At 41.0% G+C, this 23889-nt stretch overlaps 2 protein-coding genes across 2 annotated transcripts in view; one reads left to right on the forward strand and one right to left on the reverse strand.

Annotated features, from left to right (window-relative positions):
- Nucleotides 1–3763, reverse strand: part of pappa2 (pappalysin 2) — a 63531-nt gene extending 59768 nt beyond the window's left edge. Inside the window, exon 1 of the mRNA XM_062405269.1 lies at nt 2532–3763. Coding sequence (XP_062261253.1) covers nt 2532–3474 — 943 coding nt within the window. The 5' untranslated portion in view covers nt 3475–3763. The remainder of the gene's footprint in view (nt 1–2531) is intronic.
- Nucleotides 3764–8875: 5112 nt separating this feature from the next.
- Nucleotides 8876–22216, forward strand: cop1 (COP1 E3 ubiquitin ligase). Its single transcript, XM_062404567.1, has 20 exons — nt 8876–9595; nt 9712–9771; nt 10357–10454; nt 11681–11745; nt 11849–11968; nt 13275–13343; nt 13595–13654; nt 13959–14038; nt 14297–14360; nt 14755–14869; nt 15434–15569; nt 15717–15860; nt 17041–17149; nt 17448–17529; nt 17629–17745; nt 18581–18698; nt 19009–19133; nt 20314–20474; nt 20749–20793; nt 21118–22216. Exons 1-20 carry the CDS (start codon nt 9240–9242, stop codon nt 21133–21135), a joined length of 2142 nt encoding a protein of 713 aa, XP_062260551.1. The 5' UTR covers nt 8876–9239; the 3' UTR covers nt 21136–22216.
- The last annotated feature ends 1673 nt before the right edge of the window (nt 22217–23889 follow it).

Below are 23889 nucleotides of genomic sequence, written 5' to 3' on the forward strand. Positions count from 1 at the left end.
TTAACTATCATATTTTATCACTACTATTGTAAGCCAAATATAAAAAAATAGGTACAACATTGAAAACATTGCAGCATTGCAGGAAATGTAGAAATGGTGTCATCATTACATTGTCCAGTAGCCTACTCTTGTGTAATTTTAGAAACTCTCTCACACAGTCACATTAGAATAACAAGTCAAACGAAGGTCAATGTCATGTTTGGGTGAAAAATGGGAGTTTGTTTTTCACTTTATTGTCAGATTCTGTCAGGACACGACAAAGAGGAAGGCCTAATGCCACAAAATGCAGCCCTCACATAAGGAAGCAATGAGTGGAAGAAAGTAATGTAAGTAAGTGATGGAGTCGGATCTTTGAATCAGAGTAAATATGAGCCGACATAACAGTTTGTGGTCTCGCTCACTATCTGGGCAGCCCGGGTGCTCCACCAAAGAACGTTTATCCTCTTTAATTTGTCTGATGTATCTGTTGTCTGTCAAATGTGCAGCTTTTCAAGCATAACATTCTTGTTGCGGGCTCATCGGAAAAACAGCTATGTTCATCCTGATGTGAAGAGTTCGGTTAAATGACGGGTTCATAAGACAGCTCACTGCTCAAAGTCAGCGGAAACCCACAGGCGAGATAACTGCCGGAATGAAACACATCCTGGGGATTTTTCTCAGTTATGTAACCACATATTTATGACAAGTGTGTGTCTTGAATATAAAATACCATTTCATTTGTTGTGGGGGAAAAGTAAACAATATTATAAATCGTTAAATAACTGACTAAATACGATTGTAGAAGTTATAGTCTTAGTCACCCTAAACCTACATTTTAAACACTTCTCAATGAACTTGGATTTAAACAGAGTAGTGCTTTGTATATGATTACATAAAGAACAGATATCAACCATTACCATCACCGTGTTTTAATAGACATTCTAATTATTTCTGTTGTCCACAAAAGTATAGCCTCACTTAAGAAAAATGCCAAGATCAACAGGTTTAGCTGGGGTGCTGCGCATTTAGGCCAAGGTGCACGCTTGATATTTTTGTGTCTTTTATTTGGTAATACAATTGAACATTATTTATTTTTTGATTTGTAAATCATGTATGATTGACCCTAGATTGGACTTTGGTCATTTCCATTCAAGTGTTGAAAATGGAAAACAAAAAAAATGGAAATTTGAATGGGTGGAAATGGAAATGGAACTCCCTCTCCCATTAGCTTTGCCCCACCTCGTAATCACTCCGATTGAGAACATGTGACACTTCTGACTTCCTGGCTTAGCACCTCTTTTAAATGGAGCCATGTGCAGGTCTGGGTTACTGCTTTTGTGGGAGATGAAAAGCAGTTTCAGTTGCAGTTTGGAGTGAAACTGGAACTAGAATGTGGTAGACACTGGTCTGTGTGTACACGTTTTTATTTCCTCTTTAGGACCTTTTCAAGCATAAAAACGGACGCTGTCAGGACCAGTATTCCTCATGAGGACCAAAGCCATAATGAGACAAGACATAATGTCTGAGATCCTGGTGAAGCGTAGGGTTAGGCATGAATTGGTCATGGTTAAGGTTCAGGATAAGGTTTTGGTTTGGCTGTCCACAAGGAGTGGCGGTCAATACAAAGTCCTAATATGGATATTTGTTTGTGTGTTTCCAAGAAATGTTTGGAGTATCAGGTAACGAGTAACAGTATTTGTTGTCATTTGGATATTGGGTATCATGATACAAGCCTTTGGTCATAAAGCTCAGCCCTCACAGAGATACAGTAAGTCAAAGGCAGCTGATGATTGCCTGTCAATTGTCAGTTTCAATAATAAGTCAGTGGAGAAGGAGGAAGTGAACATTTTGGGCCATTTTGGTAAGCTGAAAATTGTTTTTCAACTTTTGGCAAAAATAATGTAGTAACCAATCGCCTATCAACTGACATTTTGAAAGGTTGTTTCAACCATAATATTTAGAATTTCAGATGCTGTTGTACAGAGACGCAGCTTTGTTTTGAAAGATAAATCAATCACATAAAAAGGAAGGTAGCAAATCCTATCAGTTAATTCATTTTCTGTCCACTGATTAAATGATTAAACATGTAAATGTTTCAGCTTGAATTTATACCACGTATACAAACTTAGTTTAAGCTTAAACTCTGCATGAACCCCATTTGACCTATGTCATGGAGCAAGGCCAAATGCTGTTAGGGTTATTCCGTACAGTAGCTGATTGAAACAACAGACAACCACCAAACTTTAACAGACTAAAGTGAGAGAGAGAAGGAGGGAATAGTGGATAAGCAGTAAATACGTTATATATTATTAGACTGTATAGGTATAGTATGTCTACCAATAAGAGGATGATATAAATATCCTACAAGCAGATATAGTGCCAAGAGTTCAAATCCAGACTGACCAGTGTGATTAAAGAAAAACTCATATGTATTCCCTAGACTGGGATCTGTCACCGAGCGCCCTTAGGACAGTTTGGCGCTGGGACAAGGAACTTTTTGGGACATCTTCATACACGTACGTGCAAACATGATCTTGCATTTGATCACCCACCTGCTATGACCGCTGGGTTGCTCTGCCCTCCCTCAGGCTTCACCCACAGCTCGAGGGTGAACTTGGCCCTCGGCAGCTCCACCCTCGCCGCCGACTTCACCTGCAGCTGCTCCCGCCGCCCGCTGAAGTACAGGGCGGTCATCCACGAGGGGGGCGCCCTGGGCACCGGGCTCCCCCATGGAGAGGAGCTGCCGACGGGGAGGCTCGCCGGCGGATCCGCCTCTTCCACCTCTCCGGAGTAGTCCTCGGTGCTGTCCTCCACGGTGCCCGTCGCGGAGTGCGGATCTCCGTCAGCCCGCTGCTGCAGTCCGTGGAGCACCTGGAGTCCCCTGGAGTCTGTCGGGAACACCTTCTCCCAGCTGGAGTTGCCCTCCTCATCGTAAGGAAACGTCCCGCCGAGGCTGCGAGTGACTCTTGAGATGGAGCCGCTCGGAGACTTGTTGCCCGCGGAGGAGGCGCTCTGCCCGCCGTCGTTAAGCGCAGATTTGCCGGCTCGTTGCGCTGCGTCCTCGCTGACATAGCGCGGCTCTCTGCTGTCACTTGCGGAGCGCGACGCAACATGTCCGTCCCTCGTCACACCCTCCGCGTCGCCCCAGCCTGCCCTCTCCTTCACCCGGTGGAGCACCCCGGTGTCACCCCTACATCCTCCTGCACAAACCGCAGGAGCGCTTTTGACACTGTACAGCTCTCGCGTGCTGGTGCGCGTCCTCGGACGGGCCGCTGGAGGGCGTTGTTGGGACGGGAGGGGGGAGCGGGGCTGCCGCCGGGACCTCCACGCGCCCGCGGCGGTGCAGGGTTCACCTGCTAGCGAGGGGAGCTCGCGGTCCGCCCGGAGCGCCATGGAGCGTTTGTATCGGCTGAGAGCGTCGGAGCGACCTGGGCCGAGAAGCCACGTGTTCGTGATGAGGGTGAGGAAGACAGCCAGTAGTCGGATCAACAACATTGTCCTATAGATAAGGAAGGTAGCCTACTTTGCAGGTTTTTGTTTTAATAAAGAAGAGAAATAAACAAACTGCTGTTTACCCACCGAAGTAAACACATAAAGGAGAGTAAGTAATATAATCTATCAGTGCATTGCAAATGGATTGAACTATAAAAAAGAGGGCGTCACATTCAATGTGTGGATCTCACATGGATGTATTGCGCACTGAGGTTGTCCGTATATATTTAGTATATTCGCTTTAGAAAGGATGTGGATGGAGAACAATCAGATCCTCAGCTGTGTAAGTGAGCAGGAACCTTTTGTTGGTGCAGCTGCAGCTCTCCACACTTTGCGCGGACCTTTATGAGCGAAGCTTTGCCTCTTTCCCATTCATGTTCACTGTCTGCACAATATCTGCAGCCTCCTGCCTCTCCGACTCTGCTGCAGTTAGAAAATAATAACAAGAATGCTGAAAACAAACCTTCAAGAGGTATGCCCACGCGGGAAAGGAGGAGATGTTCAGCGTCAGCACGGATTTATTTGATTTTAAATACAGCAAACAGACTTAGTTTATCACTGAGGACGATGTGGATGGCGTTTCCCTTGTTTGCAAATCAATAAATCGTGGAAATTGGATTCCACAGACTCTTGCTCAAAGCCTCTTAAGTCCTATTTTTACCTGACCATTGCGGCATCATTCACGCGTCCTCTCCCAAAATATGGCTGCAAGGTGAATCAGAGTAATAATAATAAAATACAAAAAATCAAAAAATCAACTCCAGATGCAAAATGAGGTGCAGAGTGCCAGCTCTAAAATAGTTACCCTACTTGTTGAGCAGAAGCTTTCCTATGTTTCAGAAAGAATGATAATTGTAATTATATATATATATATATATATATATATAAAATAGATATATCAGTCCATTAATATCCTGAACCCGCGTGTCGGATCCTCCTGGAATAGTTGTGCGTCTGTGAGCGCTTCAGAGAGTGACTTGCTGCTTCTCTGTGCACCGGTCCATGCACTGGTTGTAATATCCTCCTCCATTCACTCCTCCATCTCTCTCTCTCTCTCTCTCTCTCTCTCTCTTTCTCTCTCTCTCTCTCTCTCTCCCTTTATTCTCCTGAGTCCAAAGTTGTTTTTTTTCATCATAGAGCCCCTGCCCGCCCTGACATCACCGGTAGGGGAAGTGTGGTGGTGATGGTGGAGTAGGTGTGTGTGCGTGTGTGCGTGTGTGTATGATTGTGTGTGTGTGTGTGTGTGTGTGTGTGTGTGTGTGTGTGTGTGTGTGTGTGTGTGTGTGTGTTTGTGTAAAACTTAATCATGTACCCTATTTATTCATTCTGTCTTCATCCATCCACTCATTATGATATGAAGATACAGTTAGGTAGAAATGAACTGCACACGTGTTACAGTGCAACATTCAAACTGTTATCATCAGTGGATAAGTAGACAAGTTACGTGTTTTTTCCATTTCAAGCTACATAAAAAACATGCCACTAATGTTTGGAAGAGAATTGTGACATCTACTGAGTGGTATCCAGCTTCTCTGAGTTTTAAGTTAATATTGCAACACGTGGTGCCTGTAGAATGTGTTGCACTGTTGAAGACCAACTCATATCCAATATATATAATACAATTAGCTCCTCATCATAATGCATCAGTAATGACGGCTCAGTAAATGGTGTAAGGTTTATAGAGAAAATAATATTGTGAGTATAAAATGCATAAGCCTATTTTACATTTTTTTATTATTTTCATTTGTGCATTTTTGTGTAACCAGCAGCTTAAAATGGTTAGAGCTACTTTAAAGTATTTTGTATATACTTAGATCTGTCTTGTATTAGAACACCATTGGTTATGCGTGTGAGATCTAAATTTGCACAGCAGCATGTCTTCCAATGGGGTAAAATAGATTTGATATCCCTCTTATGTTTGCTTCTCAAATAATCCAATGGTATAGAATAAAAATTTAAGCCTACTTAGGTAAACATAGTAAGTAACTTTCCACAAGCTGTTGTGTCGTCACACACTCACACACACACACAATCCGAAGTGAAGGTGGTGAGGTTTGAGAAACCCTCTCCCTGCTTTCCCCCCTTTCTCTTCCTTTTACCCACCCCGAGCCCCCTCTCCCCCTCCTCTTGATCTATCCATCTCACTCACTCATGCTCTGGCTCTCCTCAGCGGTGCAGCACGGACAGCCCCAACATCTGTCTCGCACATGAAAAGAGTTCTTCATTCAAATATGCTACCTGCTTTTTTGCAGCTAACTCCTGTGTCCGTGTTGGCCGAGTCAGGCCTGAGAGAACAGGGAGAGGAGGTATCAGGTGAGAGGGAGGAATGGAAGCAGGAGAGACGTCAGGAGAAACATATTGGGGGATGTTATGTCATGTTTGTAAACCTGAAGGTTTTATTAGTCTATTTTATTGATGTAACCATATAAACAAGCACAAAACTGGTCTAATAGGTTATCAATACAAAAACAATGCACCGTACACAACTGCATGTAAAACATATCTACCCGCATACACACATGCACATCTGCGGAAACACTGAACACCATCAATATGATTTTAAATACCACATTACTGATCTCTTAAGGATAGTAAGCAAACGTTTTGTTACTCTTTTGTCAGATACGGAATTGTGAGCACATTTTTATACATTTGAGGAAAATATCTACACCTCACAATTAGACAGCCTGTGGAGTCATCCTCTGTCACCCTGCACCGATTGAACAATGGAGACAGTTGCAGGTTATTTGACTGGGTATTGCACTCAATGCAGAATTTTCAGTAATAATAAAACATGCAAACCGTGTGGTTCTGCAGCTCATCATCATTTATATATTGACTCTTGAAATATATAAACGAACGAATAAATGTTGTGCACACGGTCCAAACTCAAATCACAGGTGCACTCACTGACATGTTTCCAGACACTTGTAACAGATTATGTACTGCTTTTGGGAAATCTTAAACAACCTTCACAGCTACACTTGATTCAAGAATTAAATTTGAGCATTTATGGATTTTAAAAGCGTATGTTCTATGTTTAAAAAAAAAAAATCCTTCTTTAATCTCTCATTATTCACCTGATAATTAAATAAACAATTTAAGTTCCACACCTTCTTTAATGTTGCTCCCTTACTGTTTTCGTCAGGCTCAATTTGCAAACAGGGCCCTAGCTCGAGGCTGGAGATGGAGATGGAGGAGGAGGCCGCTGGCAGTTATGGCAGGGGCCCCCGAAGGGGCAAAAAACTGTTCCTAAAGAGTGGGAGGCTGGAATTCCACAATCTCAGCCTGCCTGACTGAGGGATCTGCCTGCTAAACATTCAGTTTTTTCTGCTGGTAAAGTGCCCTTTGAAATCCAGCTGCAACTGTGTTGGATAAAAAGAAACAAGAAATAGGAGGGGTGGGTTTTAAGAGAAAGCTACAAAAACGGGAGGGAGAGGGAGGATGAAGGAGAAGAGAAAGAAGAGAAAGAGAAGAAGAGAGCAATGTTGGGTTGTGCAGTGTGTGAGGGACACAGAGAGAGAGGGAGTCTGAATGGGTGTGCTCCACCGGGGCCTCACCCCCCACTGTAAGGGACCTCCACAGATTATCCTTCATCTGAGCCTGTCCGTCTTGACCTCATCGACCCTGAGGCCCGCTCTCTGTCTTCTCTTCTCTGCTCTCCCTCTCTTTCACACACACATTTTCCTCACTCACTCACTCATTTGTTTTTTTCCACACACCCTCGTTATTTGCACCGGGTCACTCACTCTTTCTCTTTTTACCTCTTGGCCGCTCGCTAACCTCCAGTGCAATAACACCGCTGACCCCTGCAGCTCCACAAGCACACACACACACACAACCTGGTTCATCATAAAAAGAAGTGGGGGTCCCCAAAAAGGAGTAAATCCAGGCTGATGTGCTGGACAAATGAGGAGGGGGAGAAAGAAAGAAGGCAAGCTTTTCTGGGCCAATGGTATAAAATAGGGGGGGGGGGGGCAGAGGGGGACAAAAACAACACAGTGTATATACAGTAAAGCAGGTGTTTAGCTCAAAGGGTCTTATTCAGAGTTGTTTTTGAAAAGTCACACACGTAGCTACCATTTTTATTTTCCATAATTATATACACAGATTTAAATTTTAGACACTCTTAATGGATTTCAAGTCATTTTCAATTAAACGCAACATGACTGACGCATGCTGCACATAGAGAGAGCGAGAGAGAGAGAGAGAGAGAGATTTTTAACATGGTGGTCCTCTTCAGGGAAATTAATCTGGTCCCTACGTATCCAGTAGTTTTCCTCTTGCTGAAAACCTAACTTCATATCCTAACGGAGCTCCATAATGATACATATAAACTCCTTCCACAAACAAAAACATGGGAAAATCCATGTTGTGCGTGCTGACATGGAGGAACCCCTTATTTGCCCACGTGGAGGTAAAAATGGAAAAGCAAGTAGCAGTCTGCATAAACTGTGAGCATGAATATGTTAGTGCTCCGTATGTTTTATTTGCAGAGCTGCAGGTGGATGCTTGAATGACACGACGCTGTTTCTCTTGGCCCGGCCACTGGCTGCACTTTGTGGATGTGACCCGGCTGCTTGTTTTCTTGACGTGAAGGCAATATCATCAGGGAAATGAAAAGGACTAACATGAGGCAGCACTCTATGATAGACTGAAATCCCGAAAAGAACCCATGGGTCTCTCTGTGAACTCTACGGTGATCTGCGATGGAACCATAGTGTTCATAAACATTTTTTGAAAAGAATGTGTCATTTGAATGCACCAGTTGGATATTCTCCCTTTAGTCTTCTCATGATCGTATCAGTTTCATGATACATTTGTCTATTGATACAGGATATTTATTAGCCACAACATCGCTGATATTAGGCATCTTTGGATGTTCATGATTATCAGGATGATGTTTAAAAAGCAAATGGAGAACCTGGAACTCGAGATCTGACAGTCTATCCACTCAGTGACCAAGACAGGAAAAATATAAAGAAAATTCAAAACAAGATCCCCAAATGAAATGATCCTTTACAATCACTGCTACATTAGTTGAGTAATACTGTGGTCAGTTGGTTGTGAAGTGGGAGTTTACTGCTATAGTTTGTTGTTTGGGATGGTGAAGTTGATTATTTTCCTCTAACAAAATAAACTGTGATAAAATATATTAATGTATCTGCCGAGCTTTTAATAACATCTGGATGTGGTTGAAGGCTGAGGGGGGGAACAAGTAAGTGGACTTCCAAGGATGTTGGTCACATTTTCGTAGAAAAAAGGTTTAACAAAAAGAAACCTATATGCTTATGATTGTATTCTCCAGTTGAGTTGTGCAAATGAAGGTAGACAACAGTTTGCTGCGTAGTTTCCACCGGCACAGTTTAACTCCTCCTCGCTAGGGGGCAGTGATTGAAAGCCGGGAGCAAACTGGGTAATCGAGGAGAGTCAAAGCGATTCCTGCCCATGGCTAACCCAAGCTAACCGGCTAATCTCCCAAGCAACGCAGTTGTGGCTGCACTTGTCCGTGTGCGTGCTCCTGTCTGTTTGTTTTAGTGCCACAGACACTTTCTAATACTCCGCCAGTGACAGAAGCGACCGAAAACGGACAAGATAAACACGCTGGATGTTCGGGCACTGTTGCTTCCTCCCAGGATGCTAGCACACAGGCGAGCCAGCTAGCTAGCTAGCCGAGACCCTCCAAAGCGGCCAAATAGCAGCCCGTCCGGATGCTTTGAGCAGCGACGCAGCGGATTTCGGGGAGTTTCTCGTCGGGCCTTTGCGCGATGTCAAGCGGCCGGCCACAGCAAAGCCCTGGCGGTGCGAGCTCCGTGCCCAGCACCAGCAGCAGTAGCACCGGAGGCAGCGGGAACACGAACGGCGGCGGCGGCGGCGGCAGCAACGCCGTCACAAGTAATGGCAACAACTCTGGGAATGTTGTGCCCACCCGGACCCTGGCAGCAGCCGGCGAGGGCGTCTTGGCGGTGCCAACGTTGGCCGCCGTGCCTTCGTCCCGGGGCACGTTTGCATCTCTGAGCAGACCCACTGCGTCCTCAGGCAGCAGAAAGAAAACCCTCCACCAAGCACCTTTATACAACGGCCTCCTGAACTCATACGAAGATAAAAGCAATGATTTTGTCTGGTTAGTCTCTGTCCCTTTGCAGGGCATTGCCATCACAACTGCTACTGCTGGAAAAGTTTCAGAACCAAATTGCAACTTGCACTCAACACAACTTCTCTTATGTTTTGCTTTTCCAGTCCCATTTGCTTCGAAATGATAGAGGAGGCACACATGACAAAGTGTGGCCACAGTTTCTGGTGAGTGTCGAGGGATCTGTGTTTGTGCATTCAATTCTAGGAAGTTTGTGTGAGAACAAGGAGGAGCTGTTTAATTAAGTGTATCAGTGATGCTCGCAGGCAGACCTGGAGGAAGGTACAACTTTCCTCTCCTCCACCTGTCCAACAAACTCCTGAAGTACTCGTTGTTTGCTCAAATAAGGATTCATAGTTTTGCCTCTTCAACAAGCCAAAAGTAGTCTTTGTATCTGACTGTTGTTTTGCCCCTGCAAAGTGAGATTTTCAGATGATTTAGTGATGACTTAAAATGTGGGGTGAATTTGAGAATGAGCGTGTTAAAACAGGTGGAGTGATTGACTGGTCTCTGTCGGTGGTCAAAATAAGGTAATGGAAAGGATAAAACAGTTTAGAGTGAGAATTGAGAAGTCCAACACGTCTACGCTCTATGTGGGTTTTTGCAGTTTTATACAACTTAACATGATTGCTGGTAGTTCAAACTGTCCCTTTACTGTTTAACACAGTTCATTAGGGGCTCGAGCACCGACTCGTGTGAGGACCCCGATTTGAAATTGATTTGATTATTTAAATTCTTTCTCCTCCCTGCAGTTTCAAGTGTATCCGCCAGAGCCTCGAGGATAGCAACCGATGTCCCAAGTGTAACTATGTTGTGGATAATGTAGATCAGCTTTACCCAAACTTTCTTGGTAGGTACTACAAATCAAATGATACAAAAGTGACCAAAGCTGCTTTCAGACATGCACTGAACTCCAGATAATCTCTGGACATTCTCTGGAGGGGCTGTATGTGAGAATGCAAATGTCCGAGTGACAGGCTCCGGTCTTTCTCTGGAGTTTCTCCTGCCAACCCCGTAGTGAGATCTCTGGAGAATGTCCAAATGAGCCCTTGTGAGAACACAGCAGGAGATCCCTCTGAGGGTTCACTACGAGCAAGTGGGTGTGTTGACAATGTTTCTAACATGGATGCAAAATTGAAAAAGCAACACACAAATATCTTCGGATTAAAAATAGGAGCAATGCATGTAGAAGATGCAGACAAAGATGTAAATGGACAGTCACTGGTGTTGATGCTAAAAAGATAACCCACTGATCTCCTCATCGGAATTAATACATTGCATCCTGCCTCTGCCTGCAGCACAACCCCTCACCTGATCCCTCTGCAGATTTCTGTGTTTTAGTGAAGATGTCTGAGCGGAGAATCTCCTGCAGTGTTGTTCATAATTATAAGTCTGGGCCCAATTCTGTGGACGCTCTCCGTAGTGCATGCCTGAAAACGGCTCAACTTTGCTCTTTCCTGCTTCCAGACCACCATAAAACACATCTGCAATGGAAACATACTTATGGTTCTGCTCCAATTAACGTCTGTATTTGCATGTGAATACATAAATGTTTTGTCTCATGGTTCACAACCATTATACTGTGCTATTAAGAAACCTATAATGTGATTGTTTTTTTTGACATTTAGGCTTAATACTACAATTAAACATACTTAAATTAAATTAGGATGTAGATGAGGGTCTGCAAGAATATGCAAACTTCAACGCTTGTGTCATGAGGACGTCTGTGAAGAATGTTTAACCAAATACAAGTTACGCTGCTCAGATCTCCCATTAAAGTTGCCCCTGTAGGTTTCGCCATTCACAAATATAGTTTCTTCCATTTTTCATCCACCCAAAGCTTAACAAAAAGACGCACTAGAATGTGGTTTTCACCATTAATAAATTAAAAAAAAAATCTATAAGATAAAAAGTTATGTTCCGACATCATGAAGAGAACATACTCCAGTGAAAGTGCATAAACAAATCAAGGGAAACAACTTAACTGTCTCGACCCGAGTATCGCGCTCCGCTGTTTTGCCCTGATGGTTTGTCTGGCAATTTTCTTCACCTCTCATTTCTCCCCTTCCCCTGTAGTAAATGAACTGATCCTTAAACAGAAGCAAAGGGCAGATGAAAAGAGACTAAAATTGGATCATCCTGTAAGTACAATGCATACATGTCTCCTTTTCTGTGAATCCCTCGAACTCACACACTCTGTATTTTGACTCTAATTTGTTACTGATCAGTGTCTCTGTCTTCCAGAACGGGTCTAGGTGGCAGGTCTTCCAGGATGTGTTGAGTCCTGACCAAGAGAACTTGGACTTGGCAAATGTCAACCTGATGCTGGAACTGCTTGTTCAGAAGAAAAAGCAGCTGGAGGCAGTAAGTAAACAGTTGAGGATGATCCTATATGCATTTAATGTTTGGTCCTAACCCTTACTTAGAATTTTATATCTACATCTTGGCTGTTTAGCTTCAATTAGAGCTGTGCAATATTCCATGATAAAAATATGTAATGATTCATTATTTGAACCACAGATATTTCATAACCTGTTTCTCCATGACAAAGGAGGAACATACCCACTGTACCCCCTTAGCCACAGCTGCACCAACATGATAACACGTGTATTGTAGTGAAAACGGGCCACATCGTCAGTGGTTAGAACTAGATTCTAGACTAGACTAAATTCTACAAACTGAACCATAAAAACATTGTCTTTATTTTTTATGGATGACAGGCACTTAAGTAGCTGTTTTACAGTATGATAAGGTGATATAGCTCTTCCATTTAGTGTAGTGTTACAGTTTCCGCTGTTGTTCTATTTGACACAGGAACACATGTAAGAATCACATTTCCAGCAGTTGTCAATAGTTTATCAGTGTTCCTGCAAGGACCAGCTTCAGGCAGCGTTAAGAGTTGTTGAGTCATATGAATTGTATTATTCAGTAATGCTCGACTTGGTCGTTGGGAGCAAGTGTGAGTGTTTTTAATGGTTTATGTTGACATACTTACTGAGTAAATGCAGTTTAACCTGGCACACATCTCGCTCTCTCTTAGCCTGGCACATCCTCTTTTTATCTTGTCTCTGACAGTTCATACAAGTCTCAGTTTTGAAATTTAGTTGCATCACATATGGTGAAATGTCAAAGATAAGTTGAGGTCATTTAAAAAGTGTCGCCATTATATTGTTTGTATGTCCAAAGTCACCAACACCAAATCTGGTCAGTTTCTTAGCAGCAGCAGTAACCAAGCAACAGACATTTGTAACTCTAAAATATACCAAGTGTATATTTTAGAAAGTGTATATAAATTGAAATAGCACGTATAACCTGTCAACCTTTTTGTTTCGATTGAACAGCCTCATCTCTACTAATGTATCACATGTCATTAAATTACTTTTAGTCAAACATGCAACTGCCCATTTCTACATATCAGTTTACTTTGCAGTGAAAATACAAAGCAGAGTTACTGTTTGTTTGTGTGTGTTTTGTGCATATTTGAAAGGGGAATTCATCATCTTTAGATTTATTTGTAGTAACAAAGATTTTAATAATAAAAGGAACGCATTTTCCTCTAAGAACAGAGCATTTCCCCTATCTTATTATCCCATTGGTGGTTAAGCAAATGTATTCAGTGGCTTTGCTTGTGCTCGCATGTGATTATGTACTTTGTCTGTCCTTCCATTAGGAATCTCAAGCAGCACAGAGACAGATCCTTAGGGAGTTCCTCAAAGAAGCCAGAAGAAACAAGAGAGAGGTGCCATTGTTTTTTTCAAAAGATCATATTAAACTTAGCCATATTGGGATTTTATACTACTATACAATGAATGGCCTGTTGGGATCATGGTGTAGTTTTCAATAATGTGTGAAAATATAAGTTTTAATGTATTGCAGAAAAGTCCAGCTCTTCAAGGATTTAATCACTTGTAAAATAACTGTCTTTATAAAAATAATCAAAAAAGATGAACAGGCAGATTTACTAATCTATGTTTCTGGCTCTGTCAACAGCAACTGGAGCAGCTACAGAAAGAGCTCAACTTTCTTGAAGAAGACATAAAGCGTGTTGAGGTAAAGAAACAGAACATCTCCATGTGCATGTTATAAACCTGAGGCCTTGAAACTGTTAGCTGGAAGTAGACGATGCAAAGTTAGTTATTGTAGTTTGGCTCTGAACACACGGAGAGAATACAAATTATTTTATTTTCTGAATTAATTAATAAAATGCCCATTAATGACGTTCTTATGGGAAGGTTAGAGAGGCAATCAGCAGGTTTTGATGGAACCATGTAATGTTCTGAAATGACAACAACTGTAACCACTCATCATACCAGCTGGAGAAAGACGAACATGTTATGTCTGTGTCCTTTTCCAGGAAATGAGCGGCATGTACTCTCCAATGATGGAGGCAGAGTGCACGGTGCCTAATGTGGAGGCTCCCTCACCAGCACCCAGGTACAGCGAACCTGTGTTCTCACAAATTATATCTGTAAATTAAATCCATCATCATCACAGTAGTAATAACCATATTCACCTCTGATGTTAACTAGTTAAAATGTGAGTTTACTGATAACAATGTTTTACCTTCTGTTCTATAATAACTACTCTTTTTATAACTTAATGTAATCCCAAAAATGCTCTGTAGTTGTTTGGCGTTGTTGTATGGTGTACCTTTTTATAAATGTGTATTTTTTTGTTTTTTTTATTGGCTAGCTGCAGTAGTATTATTGAGCCACCAGATTACATCCAGCCTCCAGGATTTGGTGGAACAACCCAGGTAAATCAGTAACACACAGTTCGGCTTATTGCTGTTTTTTTGTGTATTTTCTTCCACAGTTTAAAAGTTGTTTGTTATTGTCAGATTCGTGTTAAATGTATTTTAAATGTGTTTAACTTTTTATGTGTGTATCACTTATTGTGGTGTCTTTTTTTAATTGGATGCAGTCCATTAGTTTAGCCTGAAATGAGAAAAAGTCCCTCTGTGATTTTTAACAAATCCTTGTACACACATTTTGGTTACTAAACAAGGGCTTGTAAAGTTCAGATAACATTTTTATTGTCGTGTGAAAATAAACATCACAAATATGCTCCATAAATCTAATAAATGGGTTATAATTGAATACAGCATGATTTGACTGTATTTGTAACCCCCTTGATTTTGTTTTCCCCAGGGAAAACGACAGACCTGGTATAACAGCACCCTGGCGTCCAGAAGAAAGAGGCTGACGGCTCACTTTGAGGATCTAGAACAGTGCTACTTCTCCAACAAAATGTCTCGCATCACAGGTAGGAATCCTGTAGAGGAAAACAGTACAGTTACTTGAGTGGGACTTTTGTTCTTGTATATTTCACTTCAGAGATTGGTGGGATGAATGGTTGTCCTTCTCACCCAAGTGTTTCAGTATTTTTTTAAATAAAGGCCAATTTACTAAAAATTCTTGCTGTTACAGATGCATGTTATTCTCTGGTGAAATGTGTCAGCTCTTAGGTTTGGAAGAACTCAGAACTTGTGGTTCATGCTACCAAATCCAACCTCTTTGTTTTTCTTTGTTTTATGAATATCGTTACAATTTGTACTCGCGTTAAAACATGGCATGAAGTTCATTTAACTTTTAGTATGATTATAGCATATACAGTGGGAGAGCACATTTGAGATCACTTGAATTGCAGAGGAATCTCAGATGTTTGGACCCCACTGCAGTTACTGTAGTTCATGTGTCAAACAAAAGAACTGTGCTGATCCAAAAGGCTCGGAAATAGTTAAAAAGCTGTCCGCAAACACCAATAAATATGTAGATGTTATCGCTGACAGTGTCGTATATTTATTAATGGTGTCTCTGTTGTTTTCAGATGAAGGCAGGAACCTGAACCAACTGGATGATTTCATGGAGTGTTTGTCCAAGTTCACCCGTTACAATTCTGTGCGGCCGCTGGCCACCCTCTCCTATGCCAGTGACCTTTATAATGGCTCCAGTATAGTCTCCAGGTATGAGAAGAAATTGGCCATTTAGAAACAAATTTTATTATAATCCTGCAGTTTAGTACCTGATCCTCTATAAGCAGAGGAAAGGGCATATATATGTTATTTTATTGTGAACGTACAATCTCTGACTGTTTTCTCATTGTGTTTCAGTATTGAGTTTGACCGTGACTGTGACTACTTTGCCATTGCTGGTGTGACCAAGAAGATCAAGGTATTTGAGTACGGCACTGTAATCCAGGACGCAGTGGACATCCACTACCCTGTCAACGAAATGACCTGCAATTCTAAAATCAGGTAAGAGAAATAATCTTTTCCCATAAGAGGAAGCATGAACAGGCCTCGCTCTGATCCTACACTGCAGTGTTTGCCGCGTGCTGATTACCTTGTAACTTGTGGGAAGTTTTCCAGAAAGCAGGTTTTACAAACTCTGGGCCTAACCCTGAGGTGATAATATAACTCAGAGCTTTCAGTCCCAGAACAGCAGATCATGCTGATTTAAGTGTGTAAGTGGCGAATGGGGAAAAAAAACACCATCAATGGAGCTCTGATAATATGACTCACCATTCGTAGCCACATTCTGCCTTCATTCTGTATTTTTCAGTGAGGAAGGAGGTTGTGGAAAACTTTAAAACATGTCTTGCGGGATTGCGGGATAGACTCCGAACATCCATCATGTTACATCAGTGTGACCAATCACAATACAACTAAGTTATTCATTGATCAGAGTTGTATCTGTTTAAAGATTTGCACAGTTTGTTGTATTTCTACATACAGTGAGTCATACAGTAATAAACAGTTAATGTCACAATGCAGGGGAATTGAGTGACAACCTGACTGTTGTCTTAATGTTCAGATTCTCAGTGTCCTAAAGACAGTGAATGAATTCTATTCTTGGCTCAGGATAGCCACGAACTGTAGTTTAATATTTGAGGAGGCAGACAAATTTAGGGTTTGATGAGGAAATCCTGCCAACGAGCAGGTTTGATTCACACAGACAAAGGCACCGTGCTAACTTCGTTTCAGTTAAAGCTTACTTGTTAAAATAATCTTATTTACGGGACAGGAAATCTAGAGCTTCCCTCATGCCAGGATTAACAAACTCTTAGTTTTCACTAAAACTTCTCTCTATAGTTCCCCCACTGCTTTCCACATTTCCACTAATAAAATTCTTTTGATTAATTCATGATGTGATAAAATGTTTAAGACACGTGAATGATTTTACAGCCCATAGCAGCACTGAGAAGTAAGAGGAATGTGTCCATATTACTGTTTTACTTGGGCTTGAGTTGTAGTGCTGTGCAGGTCTGTATAGTTCCAATGCACATTCTATAAAACGCTCTTCCTGTAGCAAAGGTCTGTAAAAACATTCTTCTTTAAAATCCAGAAAGTGAGGCCTGAGTCAGATGAAGTGTTTTTTAAGAGTGTGACTCACTGTGCAGTGAAATTGATCGCAGCCTTTGTTTGTTTATTGCAGCTGTATCAGCTGGAGCAGTTATCACAAGAACCTTCTGGCCAGCAGTGACTATGAGGGGACTGTCATCCTGTGGGATGGATTCACCGGCCAGAGGTCCAAAGTTTATCAGGTATTATGCTGAGCTCTAAGAGCATCACTTTTTGGTGATTTAGGGTTGTCTTTATTGAATTGTTTGTTAAATAATTGAGGATTCAAATTGTCGTTATATTGGCTTCATATGCAAAGGGAAACCGTGACACTCTGTCTTTATAAAAGATTGAGAATTATAGACTCAAACCTTATTTCTGAACATCACAAACAACAAAGTTCAAACACGTCTTTACAAAAATAAAAAGGTCTAAAATGCTTTTGTGTGGAAAGATAACGTGTACGGACACCCTCTCATGGTTTCCCCGGTTCCCTTTCAGGAACATGAAAAGAGGTGTTGGAGTGTTGACTTCAATCTGATGGACCCCAAACTCTTAGCCTCTGGTTCTGATGATGCTAAAGGTGACTGAGGATTTGAGAATATAAGGTCATCTTCCAGCTTTCCAGCCTCTTTATTGTATCCGATTGTTAATCCTCTAATTTCTGTCTCTTTTTTTTTAGTGAAGTTATGGTCAACCAATCTTGATAACTCAGTAGCTAGCATCGAGGCCAAGGCCAACGTCTGCTGCGTTAAATTCAGTCCAACCTCCAGATATCATCTGGCCTTTGGCTGTGCAGGTAAGATTAGTATGTTATGGTTGAGTGTCTGGTTTTCTGCAAAGATTATATAGGAATTCACTTAAACATTTGTTGTCCCCGGGCGCTGTACATGGCTGCTCACTGCTCTGTGTGTCCTGCACCAGATGGGTTAAATGCAGAGGATACATTGACCTACCATTGCATGAGTGTGTTGTGCATGTCTGTGCTTGTGTTTGGTATAAATAAACGCATCTTAATCTTACATGGTGTAAAGGCAGGTTTACAGGTTGTGGCACAAGGACAGACTCCGGCCTAACAATAGCGCAGTGTAATTAAGATGTTAAAAGATGCTGAATTGGAAAAGACAGACATTTCTCAGGCAAATAATCAAATTTTACTCTACCATTATTGATGCATTCTGACCCTAGTTCACACACATCTAACCACTGTAATATTTCCTTGTAGACCATAACATTTTTTGTGGTCACACAGACTGGCAGTCCTAAAAACGATTTATTACTGTCCCACAGGAGAAATAAGAATTAGAAATATGCTTTTGTGCCTAGAATCTATTCTTCAAGAAACTTAATATTGGATGAAACCAGCAGATGTGAACTGCCCCGGATTATTTACCAGATTCTCTGCATCTCCGTGGTCCAAGTCCACAAAGTCTGAAAAAGGACGGCCCTACTTGAACTTTGAATAGCTGGTTTACTGTCTTGAATTAAAGCCACCAGGCAACAAAACAGATGGAGAACACAGCTTGTTAGATACGCACAGACGTGAGCAAAGCGTTGGCACTGTCATTTTGCTAAAGCTGCCTGCCTTCATGGTTAAATAGTCAAGTGTTTATGTTGCGTTTTTTCCCCCAAAGATCACTGTGTCCACTACTATGATCTACGCAACACTAAGCAACCAATCATGGTGTTCAAAGGTCACAGGAAGGCTGTGTCCTACGCCAAGTTTGTCAACGGAGAAGAAATTGTTTCTGCGTAAGTCATTTAAGCCTCATTTGTTATTTTGAGCAGTGGGGTTTAATTTTCTTTATATACATAAAGCACTATATTTTATATATAATATATTTGAATATTTAGATGTTCCCTGCTTATTATCTTCCTGTTTAGATTTGTCTTTATTTTCATGAAGCTCATAGTTTTATTTGCAGATCTTTAATTTTAAATAAACACATTTCATGAAAAATACTTGTATCGATGGGAAAATAATGGAGATAGTTATACTTGAAAGTCCCATCACAAAATGCCCTCCAGCTCTGAATTTTATTTGTGCCCTTTTAATGTGTAGTTCGACAGACAGTCAGCTGAAGCTGTGGAACGTCAACAAAACCCACTGTCTGCGCTCCTTCAAGGGTCACATCAATGAGAAGAACTTTGTAGGCCTCGCTTCCAATGGAGACTATGTTGCCTGCGGTAAGCGTTTTACTTTGAATGAGACGATTTTTGTAAATAATGCCTAATGCAGCATTTCTTTGGGGTTTTTTATCAGTGCAGAGGCACCACTGCACCAAATGTTCAAGTCTAGAGGACAAACTTACGCTACATCCATACTTTTAGGTTTTAGATTGAAAATGCATCAACTCTTCTACGGATATACCTGGCATCCATGCACACTACTCCAGAGGTTTGGAAATGCTGCTGGCCCCGTTTTAGTTTATAAACTATGGGATAGCGTCTTCATCAGAACCAGCAGAAACTGGGATATTTTGAAATAATGGTGTAGACACAAACAAAAAAACCTGCTGTTTGGCTCTTTTAGGTCATGACACACCAGTGTAGAACGCAACATGGCTAATCAATTATGAGTGTTGCCTATCCTGTTGTCTTTGCCAACAGCTGACATACACACATGATACGGTGTACAGCAGTGGTCACCGTAAACTGAGATCTACCACCCTGATATCTTCCAAAAATCACACTTATTCCTATTCATAGGTCATATTTATTATTTTGGGAATTTCTGTTTAAAGGCTCAATGTACAAGCATACATTTAAACAGAAAAGCAGTTGTTCAACTTTATCTATTAAATGCACAATATTCACATTAATATCAATTCATGTTTACAGCATCTGTTCAATGCACAATATTTAGCTTTAACAAAATGTTTTGCAGAGAAGCTGCTACTGCATCACTATGATTATACTCAGGCTTTGACTTGGATATGGCCATAAATGACTATTTCCTTGTATAAAATTAGTCCTCAAATAAATACCATTCCTATACAGTATGAAGCTGTGCATCATCTGCTCCTGCAAATATTTCACAATAAAAATACCTTTTTAAACAAAAGACTGCATTCAGTCAACAGAAACGCTTGGGTGCATTTATTTTGACATGCATACAGAAAGTTTTTGCAACCATTTATGTTTGTGATATAATTCAACAGATAATCATTAAAACTCAGCTGAAAGATAATTTTCTCTATACTGCTGTGGGACACAATGTTTATTTTTCTATATCGCAAAAATATTTTCTAACACTTCCCAAACCCAGAGTCCAGAGTTATGGGGACCACTGCTATACAGGCACAAATACCATTATGTGAATAATTGCAAATAAAAATTACCATTCCATGTTTGTGTGTGTTTACAGGAAGTGAGAACAACTCCCTTTACCTTTACTACAAAGGACTATCCAAGACTCTGTTAACGTTCAAGTTTGACACGGTAAAGAGTGTCCTGGACAAGGATAAGAAGGAAGACGACACAAACGAGTTTGTCAGTGCCGTCTGTTGGAGGGCCCTGCCTGACGGAGTGAGTTCTCCTCATTATGACACTGTCATTGACTTGGATATATTAATGGAATATTGAACCAATACATCTGTACTGCTGCTAAGTCAGAAAATATTTCATCTTGATGCTTTTGTTAAGATTGAAAGGTGTGTGTGTGAACCATGAACAAGACAAATAATGTAGCAAGTTTTACGGTTACATTTAAGTATAAATTAAACTGACAGTTTTACAAGTAATTGACAATTCATACAGTAACTCAAACTATGTTGTGTTTTTCAAATATTTTGTTTTTCAGGAGTCAAATGTGCTGATTGCTGCAAACAGTCAAGGAACAATCAAGGTTTGCATTTTGCACAAACGTGTAGATGAATCATACCAACAACCACAGGCCTCCTGCATCAGACCATGTCATAGATTACAGTCAGAGTATCAGGCCTATTTAAGACTGACCAGTTTGTCGTTTGACAAAAACAAACAGCTGCTGGTTTATGCCAGTGACTTAATCTTTATTTTTTGATCTAATACAATAAGAACTTGTTACCAAATAAACTATTTGAAACTGATCTTATTTATCAGCGTAGAGGCAGCCTTACCTGTCTCACATTGACTGCACTCATCATAAACCGCAGATAACCCAACACGTCTGTCTTTTCTCTCCATGCAGGTACTCGAGCTTGTCTGAATACCAACCGTGTCTTCAGTGGTCGATAGAAATACCATCAGCCTTTCTCTGATCGGTAGAGGATCAGTCTGACGCAGGGAGACCTCAAGCTGCCTGCTGACTTAGGATGCCCTGCCACATTATGGCTGAAATAAACTGTACCCTTCTTATTTTAGCAAGCTACACTTTGTTTGGACAGCAGTAAAAGACTTTGGACGAGTGCATCAGTATAGCAGGACATGATGTGCAGACATTTTACAGCGACAAAACAAGGATGGAGCTTGGGCACAAAATGGAACAAGAACACTTCAGAAAGCATTTGTCTGGCTACAATAAAACACCTCTTTATGGTTTTAGGTCAAATGAAAATGTGTACCTTTTTTAATTAAGCTGTTTTTGAAGGTACATCCAGCCAAACCCTACTAGTGCGATGCATTCTCCCTTTTAAAGGCCAAAGCACAAGACAATGTGACATGCAAAAATTATGCTTTCATGTGGAGCTTTTAAAATCCCCATTGTTTGTCGATCTCCAGTTTCCCCTCTTTGTGTGTACTGTTTTTCAGATCGGCAGAAACCCGTTTTAATAAATATGACTTGAACTTCATTCTGTCAAACGTATCATCAGTTTATCATCTTGCTGAAGAGTGTAGAATGTGAAGTAGCCTATGGAAGACCAATGAATAATGAACATGTTGAGAGACGGACGATATTTCTGTTTCTATCGGATCAAAAAGAAATTTGACCTCTGATCACAATGATTCTCATGTAAACTGCAGCCATTGTTTTGCAATGCAACATCAAAGTTGTTTTTTGTATTTTGTTCCTTATATGTGAGCTGTTTGTTGCTTGTTAAAAAATGAAAACCTCACAGAATCATATTTTGTTAAGTAGCAATGGAATTTCTCTTCACATACTGTTGGTTAAAAACATCTGATCTGAGCTGTATTGTATCTTCAGGCAAACTGCTGTCAGTTTCTGTGGCGTGGTGATCCATGTCGACACGAGGGGATTTAGTAAACACCGCCAACACCTACCTATTTTATGATAAATGAGTGAGAGGTGTTTTGTATTTGTATAACTGAATAAATTATTTCGAAACAATTACAGTCGTTTGGTCGTATCTTTTCTCCATACTAGTGGCATTTTAAAGTTTTTCCTGAGTGTTCTTGTATGACTGAGTTATGTGTTACTGCAGTATAGTTCCACCATGTTCCCTGTAAACTCAGGAAATCACATGTTGCCTTCTGTAATGACGTGAAAAACTGGCAAAACAAAGGAGTAGCAGATTGCTCATTAAATCTGGGACCTGAGTTTCTGCAAAGTAAATTATTAAAAGAGAAAAATTAAAATATAAAAAAATATATATTTAAAATTCTCTTTGGTTATTGTCCTTAGGCATCACACAATCACAGCTTTGCAGGCACAGTGGATGTGTGTGCAGACCTGAATTTTCTTGTGCATGTGTATACAATAAAAATAATGATTTATATCATGTCTATTAATATTTAAAAATGTTATGTAATGTAAGTGTGACGCTCTCTGTTTTGCTCTGCTGCTATTTCTATGTAATACACAGTCATCGATAGCGCGAGCACCTGCTTCTGAGGTAAAAACAAAGTGCGCCAGACTTAATCCCCCAGAAGCTCCCGCGATAGGTTTCCAAAATAAAAGACATGGCAAAATAAAAGAAATACATAAAAACAGTGACTGCTGTCCCACAATGAACAGGATTTAACAAACAACATACTTACACAGTTACATACACCCCTCTTAAATTCTGTTCAATCCCAGACAAATCCTGAGCATCAACCAAAAAAATAGAAGAGAAAATAAATTAGGAGCTGCTTAAAGTGCGAAACTAAATCACAGATACACTCAAACACAGTCGATACAAATCCTCCCTGAAGGAGTGTAAAAGGATAGGGAGGTACCAAGCCCAATACCTTTTTTACAGACTAGTAGAAGATGCCATTTACATCTCCTGAACATCACACTCAAGGCAATACACAATACATACCCCAAATTAAAAAAAAAAACAAATACTAGGTGGACATTACCAACACAAAACTGGAATAAAAAAATAAATCCTAGTTCGTCTAAACCTCAAGTATCCTATGAAAGAAAGCAAAAACAGGATTTGAAACAGAGAAGGTGTTCTCAACCTTGTGTGACATCTCATGGGTCAGTTTTTTAGGAGGTCTAACGTGTCTCCCATATCTGCTAGTAACTGAACCATCATGATCTGTATCAACACTATTAGGTTGTGTGCAAATAGCAGGAATCTCATCAACATCATCTGTTGGAGTTAATTGAGACATGCCAACTGTGTTTGAAACAGGCAAGTGAGCTACACTGACAGGGTCTGGGTCTGTTGAGTTAGCTACACTGACAGGGTCTAGATCTGGTGAGTTAGCTACACTGACAGGGTCTAGATCTGCTGAGTTAGCTACACTGACAGGGTCTGGATCTGGTGAGTCCATTAGCCAATCCATAGTCCGGTTGTAGCCATCCACATTATCCCTCACCTCAGAGTCTTGACCACTTCCACATGCCACATCTGAGTCGATAAGGGAAGCAGGAGTTTCAGGCACATCCAAGGTAAGAAAGTCAACTGGGAGAAGAAGGTTCTGGTGCACAACTCTCTCTCTGTCAGTTAGAGCATCCCTTATCCTGTACACATTGATCCCAGACCTCACCGACACAACATCATATGGTGTAGAGTCCCATTTGTCAGCGAGCTTCCTCTTACCTCTTTCACCACGGTTGGCCAGCAAA

The sequence above is a fragment of the Platichthys flesus genome, chromosome 14 (genome assembly GCF_949316205.1).
Source record: "Platichthys flesus chromosome 14, fPlaFle2.1, whole genome shotgun sequence".
NCBI lineage: Eukaryota > Metazoa > Chordata > Actinopteri > Pleuronectiformes > Pleuronectidae > Platichthys > Platichthys flesus.

Excerpts from the sequence above, each read along its gene's own strand:
- cop1 (XM_062404567.1), top strand. The coding sequence starts at position 9,240 with ATGTCAAGCGGCCGGCCACAGCAAAGCCCTGGCGGTGCGAGCTCCGTG. Across the intron at positions 13,344-13,594 it reads CCAGAAGAAACAAGAGAGAG|CAACTGGAGCAGCTACAGAA; the intron begins GTGCCATTGTTT and ends CTCTGTCAACAG. Across the intron at positions 17,746-18,580 it reads TCTGGCCTTTGGCTGTGCAG|ATCACTGTGTCCACTACTAT; the intron begins GTAAGATTAGTA and ends TTTCCCCCAAAG.